This window comes from Aspergillus versicolor (genome assembly GCF_001890125.1).
Source record: "Aspergillus versicolor CBS 583.65 unplaced genomic scaffold ASPVEscaffold_7, whole genome shotgun sequence".
Classification (NCBI taxonomy): Eukaryota; Fungi; Ascomycota; class Eurotiomycetes; order Eurotiales; family Aspergillaceae; genus Aspergillus; species Aspergillus versicolor.
The window spans coordinates 1,466,897-1,485,943 of NW_024467530.1; the positions used below are offsets into that span (position 1 = coordinate 1,466,897).

The window sequence follows — 19,047 nt, forward strand, 5'->3', positions numbered from 1 at the left end:
AGCAGCTAGTAGAGCTCTCTATTAAGATAGATTCTATATATTTATAGACCTATATATTATAACCAGTTTAATGATACGTCAGAGATACTATTTACGCGCGGTTTCCACAATGATGGCTCTGAGAAGTCTGGTGATAGTCGGACGACTCATGCTATGGGGTGTGCTTGAATATCCATGCTAATGATTAGGTATACTAACACTTTGGATCGGCGTTGTACTCCAAAACAACTAAATCAATGTGGCACTGTATGCACCCCCCTTATCAAATCAGCTGCTTTCTCGGCAACAGCATAAACGGTGCTTTGGGTATGAGCCGACGGGATAATGGGAAATATCGAGGCGTCAACAACGCGCACTCTTCCTCTTGAGCCATAAAGCCGTAACTGGCTATCTACGCACCCTCCATCCGTGAATTCCAACATTGCACAGGTCCCAACAGGATGGTAGAAGTTTGGGTCTGCTGATTCTTTAATCGTGTCTTTAAGTTCAGTGTTGGTTAACCCTGGCTTAGGAAATTCCAACACAGCGCCAATTGACTGTAGCGCTGGTGTCTGGGGAAGAATGTCTGTCTGCAGCCGCACGGCTTGAGCTAACATTTCCAGGTCAAGCGGGTTACTGAAGGTACGGTAACTGACGTGTGGCATAGCATAGGGATCTGTTGACCCGGCGTGAACAGATCCCCGGCTTAGAGGCTTTTGCAGGCTGATGATTGAGATGAGGAGGTTCTCAGATAAGGCTACTTTGTTGTCCGTCATGTGTTTCAGGAGTAGGTTCTGCGCCTTTTCGTAACCACGGATGATGCTCGGGTCAAGGCCTGAACGAAGATATCTTGCAGGCTGGCCGGCTGCGTGTTCAAAGTGCGACACAGAGAAGTTGAGATGCTTTGCTGTCAAAAACGAAAACGTATTCTCCGTGCCTACTGTCCATGGCCCCGTGCGGTTGGCCTCATACAGCAAGCCCATCTCAGCATCGTAGGTGGCGTTGTTCCATATATAGAGCGGATCCTGTGTTGGATCACTGAGGTTTGTCAGGGCCACGGAGCCGTATATCGTTGGATGGTCTTGGAGATTCTCGCCAACGCCAGGAACATCAAGTATTTGGTTAACTCCGAGATCGCGGAGAACAGCCGACGAGCCGATACCTGATAGATGCAGGATCTTTGGTGTGTGGATTGCGCCGGCGGCCATTATGATCTCCTTTCGCGCTCGCACTGTCTTTATCTTAATATCTGGTGGTGTAGAGTTTAAGGCTGTGTTATATTCTGGTATATACTCAACACCCATTAGATCTGGAGTCAGTCTTGTCACCAGGGTCTCTGGAAGGACATGATAGTTTGACCGAGTATTCGCACTATCATGGTATCCTGTCCGGGCGTAGGACCTTTCTCTTGTCACCGGGTCCAGGTTATTTGGACTCCAGTACCCACCCAGCGCATTTGCTGAACCATCAATCTGGGTTGGGATACCAAGCTGTCTTAGGGCCGCCAAAAATACTCCTATCTAGAGTATAAGCTAAGCAAATCACGTAGTTATGGATCTCTTACTTCCTGTACTCGTGATATACGGAGGGAAAGAAGACTGGATAGGCCCATTTGTCCCCCGTGCATCCATGTCAAACGAAATCCCGTGTTCACTCTGCTGAGCGTCGGTTGGAGGCGTAAATGTCTCGCTCTATGGAAAGTTAACCCTATAAACCCGAGAATCCAGGGCCTTTTTAACAATTACCTTCTTAAAGTACGGCAAAAGCCCATCCCATCCCCAGCTCCTGTCCCCAATGAGTTCAGCCCAGAGATCATAATCACCGGGCGAACCACGCATAAAAGCCATCCCATTGATTGCGCTGCCACCGCCGAGAATTTGCGCTACTACGACGGGTGCAGTACGATTGTTCAGCCCGTCAATTGGCAGCGAGGTAATCGGCCAGCTGTAGTTTGCAGACACTGACCGCGCGAACCGGGGGTACTGGATCCCTTTTGAGTAGTCGTCACTGCGCCGTATGAGCCATCTGTACCCCTTTTTAATTTTGAAAATTAAAAACTTACATTTTGCCTGCTTCGATGACTAGCACGGTTGCTGTAACTGTTAGCCTACACTCTACCCTTCTTGACGGATGAGCCATACTGTTACTGTCCTCCGTGAGACGATTTGCGACAGTTAGTCCGCTAACCCCGCCTCCGACCACAACATAATCATATTCTGGAAGTAGATCGGCGTCGTGCTGAGTGACCGTCTGAGCAGCCGGAGAAAATTGGCGCGCGAAGGCAAGGGGGAATAACAGAGAAGGGAAGAGAGACTTCATCGTAGACTGCTGCTCACCTCGCAAATTTTAAAAATGAAAATAAATAAATAAAAGGTCATCAGGTACCATTGGTATTTAAATCCACCTCCGGCGGGGTATTTCCATTTGAAACACGGGCAGCGCAGCGCGATTCCTTGATTTCAACCCCACGGCCGCATATCAAGACTAGCCGGCCTTATATTGGGGGTAATTGGACCGATCTGACCCTTTCAGTGTGGGATCGTGGCCCGAAATGGGAAATGTGCCTTTTCCAAGCCGACGCTCCGTCTCCCAGCGAATGGGATGGGTACAGGTTGGCTTGGCTTGCATGGTGAACCCTGCCTAGTTGGACCTTCTCCTGCTTGTCCCGCTACCCATCTCGCCTATTTTTATGTAGATCTTGTCCTTAACAGCAGCAGAACACTCAGCCACTTACAGATATGTAGACATATAACATTAAGACACCACAAAACAAGCATTGAGGATAAAGATATACCAAGTCAAATGTGATTGCAAATATACCCATTGCCAAGACAAAATAGGACTAGACAGAAGCAAAGTATTTCTGCCATGGATGCTCCTGTCGAAACCCCAGCATCTCCTTCATCTTCCGGTTCGTCAGCGGCGCCTCTCTTCCCTCCATCTCTCTGGTGAAAACCACCCCAGGGGCGTTCTTCTTTAAGAACGCTTCCGTCGTCTCAGTCTCAACCGTAATCTCGTCATTTGTCGCGTTGAAGACCTGATACCCCAGTCCATCCCGCACGACTGCGAGATGGCACATCTGTCCAAAGTCCCGCGCGTCAGTATAACTCCATCCAACCGCCTTCACATCCGCCGGGTCCGCCTTCCACTGCAGAAAGAACTGCTCATATTCATCCGGCGCAATCACGGCTGCCAGCCGTAGTACGTATATATCGACCCCCGCCTGTGCAAACCGGCTTGCAAATCCCCGCGCCGTCTCTTCAACACAAAGCTTGGAGATGGCATAGGTATCCATCGGGGTTTTATCAGCTTCCTCATCAACTGGGAATGAGGCGTACTCCATGGCACCCTCTGCATACGGTGGTCCGTAAACGCAGACGGTACTCGCAATGATGATTTTCTTCACGCCCAGACGGCACGCTGCTTCAATGACATTATAGCCCGCTTGCGTGTTCACCCGGAAAGTCTCCCCATCGGGCACGATCATGTTGCGCGGGATGCCGGCGAGGTGGATGACCGCATCAGGGATCTGGTTTAGAGGGGAGTGGAAAGGAGAGGTTAGCTGAAAGCGAGAGGTTAGGGCGCTGTGTACCTGGCCGCTGTCTGTAAGGTCGACATGAAGGGTGTGGACCTTTTGCGAGAGATGGGGAGGGAGAGGGGCGATGTCGAGATTTAGGATGGTATGGCCTTGAGCCAGGAGGACAGGGATTGTGTACTGGCCAACCTTGCCGGAGCCGCCGGTAATGATGATTCTGCCCATTTTGTAGCTTTCTGTTGTCGGGCGTCGATATGCGTACATTCAGCGAAGGGGATGGATATATGGATGGCGTTGCTTACCCCTCTTTTTACCCTGGCTAGACCGAGGCTTAGCTCGTATCCAAGGCGGCCTTGTCCCTTCCCTTCTTACTTGGGCTAACAAGTATGCCAACCTAGGGTGGTTGTCATCGTTGTTCTGTCGCCAACTTGTCACAGGTAATCTGTATAACCCTAATTAGCAACCAGTACCCCGCTCCTTACAACTGGATAACCTATTAAGTAAGAATCTATAAGAAGCCATAAATAGCTTCATCAAACGTCTAAAGAATTATTTAGTTACAGGTAAGCCTTAAAGTTATCTGGATGCAGGTATTACTCTTAACAGCCACACCTGTACAACTGAACTACTTGACTTTGGTGCTGATGTTAATGCCGGTTCTACCTATGGCTACATACCTACCCACAGTCCTGCGCAGTGTAACGCTTCAGACGAACCTTTTCACTAGTTCTTACCTTTTTTTTAAATCCGCCAGGGAGGAAATCAGCCTTCTATGGGAGCCAATAATAGCCATTTATTCAGATACGCGATTAAAACATGACCCCTGCCCTAAGTGTGGACCTGCGAATAAGCGTCACTGTCACTGTCGCTAAGATGTCCTCGGCGTGTATACTCATGAAGAATGTCAACGTCAATGCTACTGATAGAACTCCACTGGCTATCTGTTTCCCTAAGTGATAGCTTGTCTATCTTATGCTGGAAGGAAAGACTAGGGAGTACTAGTATAGAACTTAAGGAACTCTGCGTTGAACTAGAGAAGAAGGGAAAAAAAAAAAAAAAAAAAAAACTTGTAGAAGAAGAACAAGTAGGAGAAGGAGAGTGAGGAGAGTGTAGAGGGTCCTACCAGATCTGTAGCATAACATGCTGCGCAATATCAACTCCTCCGCCTCCATGAAAAAGTTAATATTGAATAAGAGTCTGGTGTATTGGAAGCTGTAAGAGAAATACTATACCACGCGCCGGGAGGGATTGCGCCTATAGCAGCGCTCTGTTGTGCATGCCTAGGCAAAGCTCATTCGTTACTATTTGGATGCTTCGGATCCTGCGGGTTGCGGAGTATACCACGCGGACTACGACCAGGAAACAAGCATCGAAGTACGGAGTATATAAGAGATATAACAGCCAGTAAAGCTCCTCGGCGAGATAAAGTTTATGAATTCATTGAGGGCCATGCTGCGCCACGTGGTTTCCAGGATAGGTGATAGCGCCTGCCATGGGACGTGCTTAAACCAGAAAAGTAAAAAGTAAACAAAATAGAAAACTAAAAACATGCAACTAATTTTATGGCTGAGCTCACTAACTTGCGTGGGTGCATCTCGCGCGGCTCTTCAGGTAGCACCCCAAACAGAAGGCGCCTTTGTACAATCACACATGATATAGACTCGTCATTAGTGACATATCATAAGTGGACGGCCCCGGAGCATCGTCTGTCAGAGTGAGAGCCGCGTGATGGCAAATCCGAAGAAATAACCATGAAGGAAGCGCCAGATCAACAAGAGCGGGGACAGATCTCGAGTTTGCTATAATTAATCCACACAAACACAGATCTCTCGTTTGCCGTAAGCGATCTGCAAGGATGCCTTCCCCAGCCGTCCAGTTAGCTGGTCAGTTCGTACGACTGTGGTGGAGAGAGTGGAGAAGTGGGCCACGTCAAAGCTCCCCGCGAAACTCTGTGCCATGAGAAAGTAAACTCAGAATTCCCATTCCCTCTTGACACAAACTACACATTTCTCTTTGGACGTCCACAAAACCATGGGGTTCCTGCGTGCGCTTTGTTGCAGCTCCGTTGACAAAAACGACCCTGACGACCATCCAACCCCAAATCGACCACTTCACCAAGTTCGCGAAAAGGAATCGCAAAATGGCCAAAAGGCGCCGACAAATGGTAACCAGGGTTCCTCCTCGACGGATGTGACACAGGGAAACCCCGAGGAAAAGCCCATGGAAAAGCCTGCGGAAGAGCCAAAAGAGAAACCTCCACCACGTAATCTGTGGAAGGAAGCATATGACGGATTGGATCGCTCGACCCAGGAGCTTTTACCTGCGAATGAACAGCCTGCCACAGACGCCATCCAGGGCGTTATTGATATTACAACGGAAAAGTATAAGGAGTTCCAGAAGGGCGGCCTCCGAATCCACCGGAAGGAGAAAGGCGATATCAATATCCGTGATGCATCAGAGGAAATCCTTGAGGCTGCAATGAAGGCCAAGGACGTGATTGCAAAGGCAGTATCTTTTGATCCTACAGGACACGGTAAGATCTAGCCTGGAGGATCTATTGCCAAGTAAAAATATGCTAATAGGGGGAAACAAACCAGCATCTTCTGCATGGGTGGTTATTTCTTTCGGAATGAGCGTGAGCCTCTACATTCTTATATCAGAACACTACGGCGATACTCATACAAAGTCAGATTATTCAAAACAGATTAGACCGCCGAGATGCCATCTTCGAGTCTGCTGCATATCTCACTGAGAATCTATCCTGGTTTGCAATTGTTGATACCAACTACAGGAACCAGGGGACTGAATGTGATAAGAATGTTGACGAGGTTCTACTTCGGGCCTATAAGGCGATACTACAGTTCACAGCTGAAGTCAAAAAGTCAGAGAAGGAGAACGAAGCGGGTACGTGTCAGCTTCTGTTATAGATCAAAAGCCCTAGACTAACTATTCCCAAGTCCGTACCCGGAAGAGCATCTTCCCATTGACGGACCAAGCTTTGTCGACTCTGAAGGATGCAGTCAGAGAGCAGAAAGCCGCTGTAAAACAGTGGATTGAGCTTTCTGCAAACCTTGGTAACTTAGCTAAAGCTCAGTTCTGACCGGAAGTTAGCGACTGATCGAGTACAGATGAACGAGAGCGTGCAAAGGAGCTTCTAGACAAGGCTGATGAAAGCCTTGAAGCTACACGAAGACTGGAGAACAAAGCAAAGAGTATGTTCTGTTCCTCATGGTCCACCATTCGTAGGCAGTGCTGACCATTATAGCTGTGGAGAAGGAGACTCAGGTCAAATGGATGTCACAGTTCAATTTCTCAGGACGCCAGAACTTCTTGAGTGAGAAAAGAACTAGGGGCACTGGTATCTGGCTTTTTGGGTCGCAGGAGTATACCGATTGGATGGCCAACCCAGGAGACGTACTTTGGCTACCTGGTATCAGTAAGTAGACCATTCTCCTCCTGGCGCCTGTTAGATTACTGACGACTATCAACAGCGGGCTGTGGAAAGTCTGTCCTTTGGTATGGAATAAGACTTCACCAATTGGCCTGTCAAGAGCTAACCGCTGTAGCTCTACTGTGATCCATGAGCTGAGCGAGAGATGCGAATTGGACCCATACAAGTACCTCGCCTACTGGTATTTCCACTTCGGCGACGACTTGACGAAAAGTGTTTATTCTATGGCCAGGTCGCTGATTAGACAGTTGAGCCGGTCCCCACTGCCATCGTCATTGGTGAAGTTATGGGACAGACATCGCATCCCAGGCAGCGAGCCTGATTTAAAAACCATATTAAGGGTACTTGACGATGTTTTATCTAATATTCCTGACCAGAGACATGTTTACTTGGTTTTTGATGCCTTGGATGAGTGTCCGCACAGCCCTAATGCCGACAGTGAGAGAAAGTTGCTTCTTTGCGTTATTGTCGACCTTCTCGAGCGGCACAAGGATAAAGTTCACATTCTCGCTACTAGTCGGCCTGAGAAAGATATCAAAGACAAGCTGGAGAGGTTCTCTACAGTCGATCTAGAGGCCCATTTGGCTGAAGACGTGAAACAATTCGTTACCGCTGCAATTTCACGAGATACACTTCAGAAATATAGTGAAGAAATCAGGGCACTAATATTCCATACATTGGTAAATTCTGAGGACCGGTTCGTCAATTTGCCTCTAATATTGACATTTTCTTACTTTTTTGACCAGGCGTTTCCGTTGGGCTGAGTTGCAAATCCAGATGCTTGAGAAGCGCCGCAAACTCCGCATAGGCGATGACGATATAAAAGAAGTTCTCAAGAAGATTCCAAAAGACTTGGAGGATACTTATCGCAGGATTCTTAATAGCATTGAACCCGACGACATTCTCCGGGCACGACACATCCTCATGCTCATTTGTCTTTCGCCGGAGACTCTTGAAGTCAACACAGTTGCTGAAATGGCCGGTCTAGCTGACCCTGATGACGTCGTCAATATATGCACGACATCCCTGGTCAGTGTATCTGATAAAATGATCCAGATGGCTCATTTCTCGGTCCAGGAGTTCCTGATTGTTTCGGAGGAGGGTGATCCTCACCACAAATGCCAATTCTCGGTGGCCAACGGGCACAAAGCTCTCTTGACAGCAACCATGGACTATCTCCTGGAGCAGACGAAAGTTTTGACCCCAGAAGAGGCGACAGAACGGCCTTTCCTTTCATTTGCGGCCCGGAACTGGTCTACTCACGCGACTGCTTTGAGAGACATTGACCGACTCGATCCAAGCCTCAAATCCAAGATTAATCGTCTCTTTACTCAGCCTACGGCCTACTTGAACTGGGTGTGTATTGAGAGTAGTCCATTGGATGGTGAAGGCGGATGGTGGATAACGCCCGAAAGCTGTGAACTTCCAATCCATCGAGCCGCGTGGATGGGTTTCCTCGAAGTCGTGGAGGAGTTGTTAAACCAGGGTGCTGATCCCGAAGCCAACAGTGAAGAAGGGGATTATGGCAGTGCGCTTCAAGGCGCGTCATTCCAGGGGCATGAAAAGATAGTCCAGGTGCTGCTCGATCGAGGTGCCAATTTCAACGGCCCAGGAGGAATATATGGCACCGCACTTCAATCTGCATCGCTCGGAGGCCATGAAAATATAGTGCACATTCTGCTAGATCATGGCACTGATCCCAACACCGACGGACCCTTCGGCACTGCACTTCTAAACGCAACCATGAAAGGTAATAATGACATAGTGGAGATACTGCTGGGCCATAGTGCTGATATCAACACCCAAGGTACCGATATCTACGGCCTAGGTACTGTTACTCCACTTCAACAGGCGGCATGTTTTGGCCAAACAGAAACAGTGCAGTTACTGCTGGATCGAGGTGCCGATGTCAACGCCCCAGATGGAGCATACGGCAGTGTACTTCAAGCCGCAGGGGAGCGTGAGGAAAAAATAGTCCAGATGCTGCTAGATCGGGGAGCAACCAAGGGCCCCCGAGTGTAGGTATCATGGCGAGAAAAGTGCAAATAGGTTTGAAGAAGTATTCCTAAATGAGGAGGGTAACGTATATAGGATTCTAAGATTTTCCATATTAAGGGTAGTGAGCATACTGCACCAGTATGGTCATATCTAAGAAGTCGCAGAGCCCTATACAGATATTAATATAGTCTGTGTGTGCCCTCAACCCAGCAATACACCCCCTATCCTCGCCTCCGCACTAAATCACAGAGAATCGTATTCTCATCCTGAACTGTCTCGGGTAATCGTAGCCCGCGACCTGCCCATCATGCAAGACAAGGACCTTATCGTGATCGAGCTGGCGAAAGGGTAAGCCAACTAATCCACGGTATACTCGGACCAGAAACGGGGTGGGCTGCTTACAGCGGACTCGATGTGATGAGTAATGGTGATGGCGGTATGCGGGCAGAAATGCTGTTTGACTACACCCTGTACGAATATTCGTGTTGAAGAGTCCATTGTGGCGGTTGCTAGATAGACCATGTCAGTTGTGAGAATCCCCAGTGTTTAATACGTGCGGCTGGCTTTTGTCAGGAGAGCACGGGCTAGAGCAAGGTTTTGGATCTGTCCTCTTAATAAATTTCCCTGAGGCACAGACTGCCAGGTTAATCCGAATGCACAAGGTAGAGAGGGTAAGGTAGTAGACCAACCCTAACTCGGAAATTACAGTCTAAGGGCATGGCGCACCCATAGGAAGTGTTATTGTTGGGACTGAGCGCTTGATTGAGGGGGAGGGACTCGTTAGGTATTCAGCCCTGTTTCTCAGAGCCCTAGTTAGATATTGAGACCATGCTACGCGTTCTGGTCAAGGTATTCCTACCTAGGGTTCAGATTGGATTATGATATTCAAATGGTAGAGCTCCAACGAAATATCAGGATAAATAGTATTACATTAAACTAAAGACTGGCATGAGTCCAGCTGGCTTATTATCTAGTTCTTATGAGACAGAGCACTCTGTTTACACTCCGCAGTGCACTTGGGGTGTAGAGTGCTTATAGGGACCCCTTCAGGAACGCGGCGATGTAGTCATAGGCCGCGGTAGCATTGTAATGCATGTTCAAGCCATGGCCCGTGTTAGGCTGGACATACGCCTCGAACTTGTTCGCTTTGGGGAACGCCTTTCTGGCCATTTCCGGAATCGACTTGGCCACACCACCGGTATTCGAGCAATCGCCACCGCAGAAGGGTATGTCTTGGTCACCCGTGATGATCAAGACAGGGCCAGCAAAGGCACTCTGCGTCGGGGAGCTGTTCATAGTAAGCAGCTCGCCAACCGCAACAGGCTGCTTGTTCTCCTCCGCAAACTCAAGCATCTTGGGGTCGAAGTACGGCGGCGCAAAAAAGAGGACTTGGTTGGCGCTGATATCCGAGGGAACCAAGTACCCCGGTGCATACGTCTCCCGGCACTTCATCGTGGACAGATGGGCCTGCTGGAAGTTGCCTCCAGCGAGAAAGTACCCCTGGAAGGACGAGTTCAGCGCAAAGCCCGTGAGGATGATTCCGTCCGACAGTTCGGGGAACGTCGCAGACAGGGCGTAGCTCAGGCCAGACCCGAACGAGTGTCCAACGTGCACCACCTTCTCGGGCTTCTGCTCCCCCTGGCTAGGGATGGATCCTTTACGGACCATCTCGGTCAATTGGGCCAGAGCAGCCACCTCGATGAATGCCTGGATTTCATCCTTGGGGTCTCCATGGGACGACAGGCCCAGGCCTAGACGGTCGTAGGCGAGCGTGTGGTAGCCGTGGGCCACGGCGTTGTCCACGTACGAGTAGTTGTAGTTGTCGAATGGGAAGTCCCAGTATCTGTACGCCCGTTCATTAGCCTCCGAAAAAAAAAAAAAAAGGAAAAGAAAAATATAAATAAATATATAGATAAAAATAGAGGGAAAGCTCACGTTTTGTCGAACCCAATGCCGTGCGTCAGAATCTGCACAACAGGGCTCGAGCCAGAGTCCGGTCCAGCTGGCTTACAGTACTGCACGGAGATGTGGTACGTCTTCTGGATGGTGCTGTATCCAGTCAGAGCCTCTTCAGTTCCATTGGCACCCTGACGAAGTGCACCCAGCGTGAAAGTCGCCGCGTCAAAATTCGACTGGGGCGTGGGGAGCTTGTCGAAGACGCCGTTCCGGGTCGTGATGGGGACGGGGATGTTGGTGGTGGTGCATGTCTTTTCTGCCGTCGCCGCGGCTGCAGTTAGGGCTGTGGTCAGGATGGGGAGCTTCATTGTGTCCTGGCGGTCTTGTCGTTCCAGGATTCCGGGGTGCTGCAGATTCAATAAATCAAAACAATTCCAAATCATAAACCAGCCGAGTTTCTCCAACACGGCTTGACAGCCGTTGACGGCGGAAATCCATACGCAAACGGGCACTAGGGCAGAAGCCGTTGGTCTTACTATCCACGATCTAGTAAGGCTCTTCAGTCGCTCGGTTCGTTCAGGGGGGGATATTAGATTGTGTCCGTCATTCCTTCACCTTTGAAGAAATGTAGATCGGCATGTCCATGGAGTACGGGGTAATTTGATGACGATTATGCCCAATCATTTACCCAATGTAGCTAGCACTGTGTATATTCTCCATGTCCTCCTTGGCTTTCCCCCTACTGCCAACCGTGAAGATTATCGGTACTTCCCACCTTGGAAATAAACAGCGGGTTGACCACTACCAACTAGGTTCTCGAAATGGTCCAAGTTATCAATATCCACCTCACTACTCTTCTTAGGGTTTGGATAGTGGGCTGCTATACAATTGACGATATCTCCACAAAGCTCTACCGAGGAGATATCCTGCTCCTGAGCCGAGGCATAACCCAAGTCCTCCAAGCCCCTTCGCGACAAGAAAACACCATCAAGTGATAAAATTAAAAAACAAAAAACATACAACAGCTGGGATTCGCATGTGGTCACCCACCATACTACTAACCAGCCGGCGTGTGGCTTAAGTACGGCTGAGCGGACGGGAAGCCCTGTTTTCCACACCCTGTGGTCGTATGTACTGACTGCATCTAAACATTGGGTTATATCTGAGGGATGGCAACTATTCTCATCTCAATTAAGTTCGCCATCGTGCTTAAAATCGAGGAGAAGGGGCCTTTGGTCAGGCTGTAAGAGGAGTGGAGGGGATTATCCACACAGCAAGTCCTGCAATAACACGCACGATATCATTATCCCCGCTATCAATGGGACAGACAGTCTGCTTGCCTCTCCGTACTCTGCTTGCTGATCCATCCTAAGAGACCCAGTATTGGCAATGATACTCTTTAGGACGAATGTTGTACAAGGCTGCAAGCTGATTAATAAGCTGGCTTTCACTGGAGGTGGCGGTGACTGACTGACTTCGTGTAAACATCACACTTCTCCGTCCATTATGGCCGAATCATCGAATGCCTGCATCGCATGTGGATGGTCGTCTGACCAGCAGGGTCAATGCTTCTATGAAAGCAATGTGAAACTCTTCTATGCTGCAAGCAAGCGGGGCGTGTGGTCCCTTGGCTCCGATGTGATCATGAAAGAACGCCCTGATGAAGGCCCGAAAACTGAAGTACAAACGCTGAAATACCTCGCAGCCTACCCTGATATTCCAGCTCCAACGGTCCTCCATGACTGGGTCGACGGTAACGGACGATACTTTGTGCTTCAGAAACGGATACAAGGGCAAACACTCGAACAGGCCTGGCCTTCATTGACAGAGAACCAAAGATTGGCTATCGCGGATCAGGTGGTGGAGGTCCGCAAACGGCTACGAACTCTTACAGCATCATCTATACAATGCGTTGATCAGGGTCCCTGTTACCCAGAGCTACTCTTCTCTGACCGCGAACCACACGGACCGTTTCACTCTGACCTTGAACTATGGGAAGCTTTGAGTCTTACCCTACAGGCTCTGCCTCAACAGGTCTTACAGAATCTGAAGAAGAGTTTACCCAAGTGTGGGCCCTATGTTCTCACTCACTGTGATCTGAATTTGGGGAATATTATGGTCAGAGATGGAAGCCTGGTTGGAATACTTGATTGGGAATTCGCTGCTTATTATCCGGTATGGTATGAATACGTCTCAGCGTCTTGGGGATGGACCGATGATGATGCCAAGTGGAAAAAGCTGCTACGGGAGCGCTTCGAGGCACATGGGGATGGCCATGAAGATGCAAAGAATTTCTGGATGGATTTGCGTTGTCTGAGGAAGTTTCCAGATTTGGATCAAAAGAGCCAAGACGTTTTGAAAAGGTTATCTTCAGCCTAGTACTTAAGCTAATGAATGCTTTTCTCTTTTGTTTAGGAACGCATTGCATTGAGGTCTGAGCTTCTATACCGGACTCTGCTACATAAATTATAAGCGCAAGGTTGACCTGAATTTCCACCACAACCAGACAAAACCGGCAGGAGTCGATTCGTCGATGCTACCTTGATGGCTTTTGTGACAATGTCCCTTCTTTTGTATTTCCCGCCATGGTTCTCCGTTCATCGTCAGCCCAAGCCTGCAGCCCAGATGCATTTCGCAAGCACCACAATATAACTTCACGCGCAGCATAGGTATCTTCAACACAATCATGACCCTCATCTCCAGCTTGAATGCTCAGGTCAAGAAACTGCTGAACGAGCTTTTGTAGTTTCCAACGCTTGCAGTCCTCACCCACCGCAACCCGCGTTATGATAGCCGAGTCAACAACGCGCGTGTGTACCATTCCAAGGACAGCAAGATCGTTATTGAGACTGTGCCCGATAAGTACCGTTTGCGCATCAATAAACTGCCATAACAGATCCCTTGCAGCTTGCCAGCCCTTTACCACCTTCCCCTCCTGATTCTTCTTCTCGAGAACAGAGCGATTGACGCCGCTGAACTTCGTGCGCCAGGATATTACCTTGCCCTGCGGAGAGACATACGTATCAAGTATAAGCTCACCGCTTAAGAAATCGACCGCGCTGACACGAACAAGCACACTGCATTCGCGGCCACTGGCGCCGAGCACTCCGACCATTTCACAATCTATCACGACGGCCTTGCGAGCTTCCCGGTTGTAGGCCGGTGTCGGTGCCATCTTACCCAGGTTTGCATTAGGGGGTGCGAAGGCATGGGAGGAGTAGACAATACAGCCCTTTGAACTGCCGGGTTGCTTGCAGTTAACGCACCGGGATTTCTTTGGCATTGGTGTGCCTCGACCTCGTATTATCCCGTCCTGGCAGCAATTGTCAATTCGGTCTAGAGCGAGGGATATATTCTCGTACCCACCTGAAAAGGCTTTCGTGCTGGATGGAATCGGCATACCGACTCCTCTGGGTGTGTACTGATTCTTCGCTTCTCAACTTACAATGGCCGTCAGTATGAACCGTTCAAGTGTTAAGGAACTTCTTACCTCCGCAGTCACTGCATTGTCTTCTCATGTCAATATCTACCGGCGATGGCGTCTGGGTCCAGTATCCCTCCCTTGCTAGGGATCCAATGGTGTGGCATTTTGCTTGCAGAGCATTTAGTACCACGTCACGCTCGTTTAATGGGACCCGGGACCACGGTGCAGGGACTTCGCTGGCACCTAATTCATGGGTCTCGGAATTTGTACCTCCCTCCTGATTCTCTGGTACCGAAGCAACCGGGTTATCAGGTTTCGCCTCGTCTAGGCTTTCGAAGAAGGCTGGTATTAGGGCATCCACCAAAATCTCGACCGTGGTAAAATCAATGTCAATATGCGAATCTCCATTGGGACCTGATGTTTTGGCTGGGTGTATCTGTCGGCGTGGCAGTGGGTATGGACGTGGTTGATGCTGAAAATCTGCCACCTCCTCTTCAATGCTGTTATTCTCAGCGGTACTTTTGCCTGTTCCTGGCTCTAGCGCTATTACTCTTTCATTTGAGCCTGAGACTGCCGCCTTCGTAGTGTTGGAGGAAACGTTTAGTGGAAAATGTGAGGCAGTTTTATGTTTCCGGGAGTTCCTTTTATGACTTCGCAATGCTGCTTTGTCTTTGAACTGCCTGTTGCATTGAATGCACATGAAGTCCTTGTTCGTCGGCGAGGGCGTTGGTTTGTCAGCGCTGGATGGCGAAGGCGACGGGGCTAAATAGAATGAATTGTTTAATCTTTCATTGCACTGGACGGAGGAGCCTACCTGACTTGTTCTCTTGATGCACTTTTGAGCTCCGACAATGCATACCCAGAGCATCCGCGTTGGTGAAGGATCTCTGGCAGGTATGGCAATGGACAGCTCGTCCACCGTTGGGGGGTAAGTTGGTCGTTTGTTTTCCTTTCGACATCTTTCAAGTCTTGTTGTAAACCTAGCGACCGGTCGTTGTCCCGACCAGAGGAGGGGAAGGCATGGTTATATGCCTATGCGACCACAAGGCAGCCTGTTAGATGATAGACGAGGCAGATAAGACATTTCCCTTGGGCATTGCAAATCAACCCCTCCTGCCTGGCAAGTTCAGGTATGATCCAATCGATTCACAGCCAGGCGCCGGGGCGTAGTGCATTCCCTGCACGCTGTGGCGCAGAGTAGGGCTGCGATTGGAAGAGAGCGCCTGCAGCGTTCAGCTGTCGTGGTGCGGCACGGCCCTCGCAGCTTATCTGTGAGCGCAGCCTTGTTTCTTATTGCTGTTATTTACTGACATCTCAGGTTTTGATGTTAGTACTGCTGTCTCTGAATTAATGAATATAAGTCCTTAAGGAGGCTGGACTAGATATCATACATTATATATTCAACGGAAGGATCCTTAATTTTGCCTTACTTTGCCATTTAACAGAAACGTTATATATTGCTTCTAAGGTCTCTTCTGAGGTAAATGACAATTGATGTAGGCCTGTAGGTCAGGTACCTATTCTGTTGTTCCGAGACAGTTTCAATCGTAACAGCAACGGCCTGCCAAGGGGTTCTTCTAACATATTAAAAAGAGAAGCCGCTTCATATTATAGATACCTTAGATCTCTACTTCTACTAACAATATATCCATATTGCTTCTGGTAATTCTATGAGATCCGACTACTTGGGCCTTGATATAGCCAGAGAGCCTTGATACCAAACAGTATTATTCACTATATCCTGCCAGATAATACCGCATTGCTTCATGAACAGCATGGTTTTGTAACTACCTTAAATACAACACCACATTCCTTCGCGCTCACTAGTTGTACATTTATCGGGAGGATACAGGAAGCTCAGCCACTGGGTTTTTATTAGCCGGAAGCTCTGAGACGCGATTGCCTTCCAGCTCTGCTGGCGGCACCGAAGGATGATCGCTCGACGCAGCCATAGGGCCAGCTAATTCATTTGGTAATTGTTGAGGCCGTCGCGATCGGCGAATGAGGAACCATGCCACGGTGATGATTATAGCAGCGCCAACGACTCCCCCGACGACCCCTCCTGCAATGGCGCTGGTGTTGGTATGAGATGAGCTGCCGCTTGGTTGAGTGGTTGTAGACGTCGGCGCGGATGACGAAGTAGATGTTGGGGCTGCAGTGGACGTCGCTGCTATAATTCAACCTCGCGTCAGACAAGAAACCGATGTCAGGGATTGTTTTTTCTCGGACTTACTCGCTGCCGCAGAGATAACGCTCAACGGTGTCTCTCCCGCCTGTAACTCATAACCCGGCTTCCCACAGCCATTTGATTTATCATCCTTAGCATAGGCATCGGTGCCCTACTCGCAGCAGAAGTATCCACCGTTGATAAACAGATCCCAGGTACTGTTGGCGCAGCGGGGCTGGCCATTGAGGGCATCGGTGCAGTACGATTTCGACGGACAGCAGGCAACGTTGTTGGCGTGAGGGCAGAAGGAACCGTTGGGACAGCAGACTCGGTACGGCGCGACGGTCTCGCCGCAGTCAACTTCCGAGGCCAGGCACGAGCCGTTCTTGCGCAGGGCCCAGCCGAAGTTGGTGGCTGACATGGAGGAGAGTGGCTTCACCCAGGGCCCCCGAAATATGGGCAGATGGAGCGTCAATACAACCCAGTTCTGGAAGTGCCTTGACCCTGGGGTCAGGAGGAGGACCATCAATAGACGAAAGTGGGGTCTGATCTGCAAATACGAGGTCTGGTGTCTAAGTGGCTGTGGAAAGAGACTTTGCCTGTCAGGGCCTCTTGGTGTAGCGATCGTTGGTCAATGAGGCTCCACCTCGGGGACGATGATCAACATGGAGCCCGGAGGAATTCATGATGCCTGCTCGTTTTGCTGGACTGTCAATCATGTTACAGAGAATTCCGGGAGTTTCCGCCGGTTCCCATATTAATATGGGGGTTACAGACTAATTAGTAAGGTGGAATATCAAATGTGTGGTGGGTAAACACCTAAATGCTACGTGCAAGGCTCAGAACAGGCAGGATGCGTGCTAGGTTACTATGGAATAGTTGAATGTCCAAGCTTTAGAAAGAAGCCGGTGGGAACGAAGTTCATCGATTTGCTATCAAGATATCACCGTCGCAGCATAACTTCGGTCACTGCTCCCCAGCGTCACGCGAGCTGAGAAGCGGTATCAAATGGTCTGCAACTACATTGCCAACCAGATCATACCCTTCAGCCGTCAAATGGAGACCGTCGTCGAATATCAGCTCCCTGAAATTCTCCGTAGAGCTGTGATACGGAACATGCTTGTGCAGGTCAAATGCGTGGCTGACATAATTAGAACTAATACAATTAATAAAACTAGGTTGATCTCACAATCGCTCGTCAGAATGGTTTAATATCAGGGAATTCAGTTCAGCTCGAGCAGTATCAAGCCGTTTGTTTACGGCTGCGCATTCCGGGACGGTAAGCGCTAGGATCTGTGCTCCGCTGTCGAGTGCCACCTGCCAGGCTTCTTTCAGCGCCGGGAATATTTTCCAGCATGGATACCCGCGACCAAGATCACTGGTATTGTATCAGCACAAGCCAGAGCTTCTGGGAGGGAATACTGACTTTGTTGCACCAAGTACAATCACCCAGTCGTACGAAGTCTTCGAGCCTACCCTGGTTAGTAGATAAACGGATTAGAAATGGATATCTACTCACAATCATCCTGCATTCTAGTCAGGAAGCGTCCTGGGGGAGTGATAACAAGGTCACCCGGTACGCCGTCAACGTCAATGCGGATAGTGTGAGAGGGAAAGGCTTCTTTCAAACGCTCCTTGAGCTTCTCGGAGTAGGGGTGGTATTGCAGGCCATACTGGTAGAAGCCGGCGGTCAGGGAATTGCCGAAGCAGAGGATGGAAAGAGATGGAGCCATCTTGTGTTGTAGAGTGATGGAGGAGGGATCAGGCCAGTCTGACCCTGCCCCACGGTGCACGGACCATCGTTTGTCCGGTTGTCAGGAGTCACCAACAGCCCTAATTAGTATTCGCATATTATTATATGGGTGTAGTCTATAATATACTCTATCCTTCCATTCCAATTCCCCTCCCAATATCTTCTGGCAACTCAAAAACATCTTCTATAGGCAACAGTGCCTTGGCCCCCTCAACATCGCCCACATCCACCCTCCGACTAACATCATGCATCAGCTCTGTAACATCTCTAATCCCCAGAATCCACTGCTCAATATACTGTTCAACCGCCTCCCCCTTCAATCCAACCTGCAAACTGCGCCAACCCAGCGGCCTCCCCCATAAATCCCGCTCAGGATCCCACTGAACCCTAACCGGACTCTTCTTCATCTTCTCCGTCCAAGCCCTAACTTCCTCCTCTGAAGCACCATTGGGTGTATGTGAAAGACAAGCATGCCGCAGCGCCCACTCGAACCCTTCCCTCGTGATTTCAATAGCTAGAACATGCTCCTGTCCCTTTTTACTGGCGTACCCGGAGCGGTATGCCATCCATAGGAAGGAGGGCTTTATCCATGTCATCCGGGTCCGGCTGAATTGGGGGACTTTGGTGAATGATTGGGTGGTGATGGCGGGGCAGGCGATGGAGGGTGGATATGCCTGGTAGATTGTTATTGTGGTGGGTGTGTGGAGGGCGCGAATTTGGTGGGAGGGAGGTGTTTCTTGTTTTTGTTTGGTATTCTTCATAGTATTGTTGGAACGAATATGGGTAGACATTGTGATTTAACCGTAAGATAGGTAGAAAAAGGTATATTGATGGAAGTAAATAT

At 49.4% G+C, this 19,047-nt stretch overlaps 9 protein-coding genes across 9 annotated transcripts; 2 read left to right on the plus strand and 7 right to left on the minus strand.

The window, feature by feature from the left end:
• Position 1: 1 nt before the first annotated feature.
• On the minus strand, positions 2 to 2,348 carry ASPVEDRAFT_43928 (GMC family oxidoreductase). Its single transcript, XM_040812934.1, has 5 exons — positions 2,121 to 2,348; positions 2,042 to 2,072; positions 1,725 to 1,986; positions 1,544 to 1,670; positions 2 to 1,495 (listed from the first exon to the last, which is right to left on the minus strand). Exons 1-5 carry the CDS (start codon positions 2,296 to 2,298, stop codon positions 234 to 236), a joined length of 1,860 nt encoding a protein of 619 aa, XP_040670199.1. The 5' UTR covers positions 2,299 to 2,348; the 3' UTR covers positions 2 to 233.
• A 232-nt stretch (positions 2,349 to 2,580) lies between these two features.
• Positions 2,581 to 3,780, minus strand: ASPVEDRAFT_43929 (NAD-dependent epimerase/dehydratase family protein). Its single transcript, XM_040812935.1, has one exon. It carries the CDS (start codon positions 3,737 to 3,739, stop codon positions 2,822 to 2,824), a length of 918 nt encoding a protein of 305 aa, XP_040670200.1. The 5' UTR covers positions 3,740 to 3,780; the 3' UTR covers positions 2,581 to 2,821.
• Positions 3,781 to 5,296: 1,516 nt separating this feature from the next.
• On the plus strand, positions 5,297 to 7,928 carry ASPVEDRAFT_789364 (uncharacterized protein). Its single transcript, XM_040816626.1, has 9 exons — positions 5,297 to 6,047; positions 6,112 to 6,149; positions 6,205 to 6,418; positions 6,472 to 6,588; positions 6,643 to 6,726; positions 6,780 to 6,950; positions 7,006 to 7,030; positions 7,081 to 7,662; positions 7,743 to 7,928. The coding sequence occupies exons 1-9, from the start codon at positions 5,546 to 5,548 to the stop codon at positions 7,771 to 7,773; spliced, it is 1,764 nt and encodes a 587-aa protein (XP_040670201.1). The 5' UTR covers positions 5,297 to 5,545; the 3' UTR covers positions 7,774 to 7,928.
• Positions 7,929 to 9,995: 2,067 nt separating this feature from the next.
• ASPVEDRAFT_135496 (alpha/beta fold hydrolase) lies at positions 9,996 to 11,227 on the minus strand (the record flags this gene model as incomplete). Its single annotated transcript, XM_040807219.1, has 2 exons — positions 9,996 to 10,806; positions 10,899 to 11,227. The coding sequence occupies 2 exons, from the start codon at positions 11,225 to 11,227 to the stop codon at positions 9,996 to 9,998; spliced, it is 1,140 nt and encodes a 379-aa protein (XP_040670202.1).
• Positions 11,228 to 12,365: 1,138 nt separating this feature from the next.
• ASPVEDRAFT_196865 (aminoglycoside phosphotransferase family protein) lies at positions 12,366 to 13,238 on the plus strand (the record flags this gene model as incomplete). Its single annotated transcript, XM_040809220.1, has 1 exon — positions 12,366 to 13,238. The coding sequence occupies one exon, from the start codon at positions 12,366 to 12,368 to the stop codon at positions 13,236 to 13,238; it is 873 nt and encodes a 290-aa protein (XP_040670203.1).
• Positions 13,239 to 13,261: 23 nt separating this feature from the next.
• On the minus strand, positions 13,262 to 15,356 carry ASPVEDRAFT_172673 (uncharacterized protein). The gene is made up of 4 exons (XM_040808729.1): positions 15,098 to 15,356; positions 14,350 to 15,045; positions 14,226 to 14,299; positions 13,262 to 14,172 (listed from the first exon to the last, which is right to left on the minus strand). The coding sequence occupies exons 1-4, from the start codon at positions 15,240 to 15,242 to the stop codon at positions 13,396 to 13,398; spliced, it is 1,692 nt and encodes a 563-aa protein (XP_040670204.1). The 5' UTR covers positions 15,243 to 15,356; the 3' UTR covers positions 13,262 to 13,395.
• Positions 15,357 to 16,622: 1,266 nt separating this feature from the next.
• Positions 16,623 to 16,871, minus strand: ASPVEDRAFT_136159 (uncharacterized protein; the record flags this gene model as incomplete). The annotated part of the gene is made up of 1 exon (XM_040807270.1): positions 16,623 to 16,871. The coding sequence occupies one exon, from the start codon at positions 16,869 to 16,871 to the stop codon at positions 16,623 to 16,625; it is 249 nt and encodes an 82-aa protein (XP_040670205.1).
• A 390-nt stretch (positions 16,872 to 17,261) lies between these two features.
• Positions 17,262 to 18,183, minus strand: ASPVEDRAFT_152801 (SGNH/GDSL hydrolase family protein; the record flags this gene model as incomplete). Its single annotated transcript, XM_040808325.1, has 4 exons — positions 17,262 to 17,591; positions 17,640 to 17,828; positions 17,877 to 17,922; positions 17,970 to 18,183. The coding sequence occupies 4 exons, from the start codon at positions 18,181 to 18,183 to the stop codon at positions 17,417 to 17,419; spliced, it is 624 nt and encodes a 207-aa protein (XP_040670206.1). The 3' UTR covers positions 17,262 to 17,416.
• A 97-nt stretch (positions 18,184 to 18,280) lies between these two features.
• Positions 18,281 to 19,011, minus strand: ASPVEDRAFT_43932 (DUF4291 domain-containing protein). Its single transcript, XM_040812937.1, has one exon. It carries the CDS (start codon positions 18,992 to 18,994, stop codon positions 18,332 to 18,334), a length of 663 nt encoding a protein of 220 aa, XP_040670207.1. The 5' UTR covers positions 18,995 to 19,011; the 3' UTR covers positions 18,281 to 18,331.
• Positions 19,012 to 19,047: the final 36 nt, after the last annotated feature.

Coding starts and splice junctions, on each gene's coding strand:
- ASPVEDRAFT_172673 (XM_040808729.1), bottom strand. CDS start 15,242: ATGTCGAAAGGAAAACAAACGACCAACTTACCCCCCAACGGTGGACGA. Junction 15,046..15,097: donor GCATCAAGAGAACAAGTCAG/GTAGGCTCCTCC, acceptor CATTCTATTTAG/CCCCGTCGCCTTCGCCATCC. Junction 14,300..14,349: donor ACAATGCAGTGACTGCGGAG/GTAAGAAGTTCC, acceptor GGCCATTGTAAG/TTGAGAAGCGAAGAATCAGT.
- ASPVEDRAFT_43929 (XM_040812935.1), bottom strand. CDS start 3,739: ATGGGCAGAATCATCATTACCGGCGGCTCCGGCAAGGTTGGCCAGTAC.
- ASPVEDRAFT_43928 (XM_040812934.1), bottom strand. CDS start 2,298: ATGAAGTCTCTCTTCCCTTCTCTGTTATTCCCCCTTGCCTTCGCGCGC. Junction 1,987..2,041: donor GTCATCGAAGCAGGCAAAAT/GTAAGTTTTTAA, acceptor CATACGGCGCAG/TGACGACTACTCAAAAGGGA. Junction 1,671..1,724: donor TTTTGCCGTACTTTAAGAAG/GTAATTGTTAAA, acceptor AACTTTCCATAG/AGCGAGACATTTACGCCTCC.
- ASPVEDRAFT_789364 (XM_040816626.1), top strand. CDS start 5,546: ATGGGGTTCCTGCGTGCGCTTTGTTGCAGCTCCGTTGACAAAAACGAC. Junction 6,048..6,111: donor TTTTGATCCTACAGGACACG/GTAAGATCTAGC, acceptor GAAACAAACCAG/CATCTTCTGCATGGGTGGTT. Junction 6,150..6,204: donor TTATTTCTTTCGGAATGAGC/GTGAGCCTCTAC, acceptor ATACAAAGTCAG/ATTATTCAAAACAGATTAGA.
- ASPVEDRAFT_43932 (XM_040812937.1), bottom strand. CDS start 18,994: ATGTCTACCCATATTCGTTCCAACAATACTATGAAGAATACCAAACAA.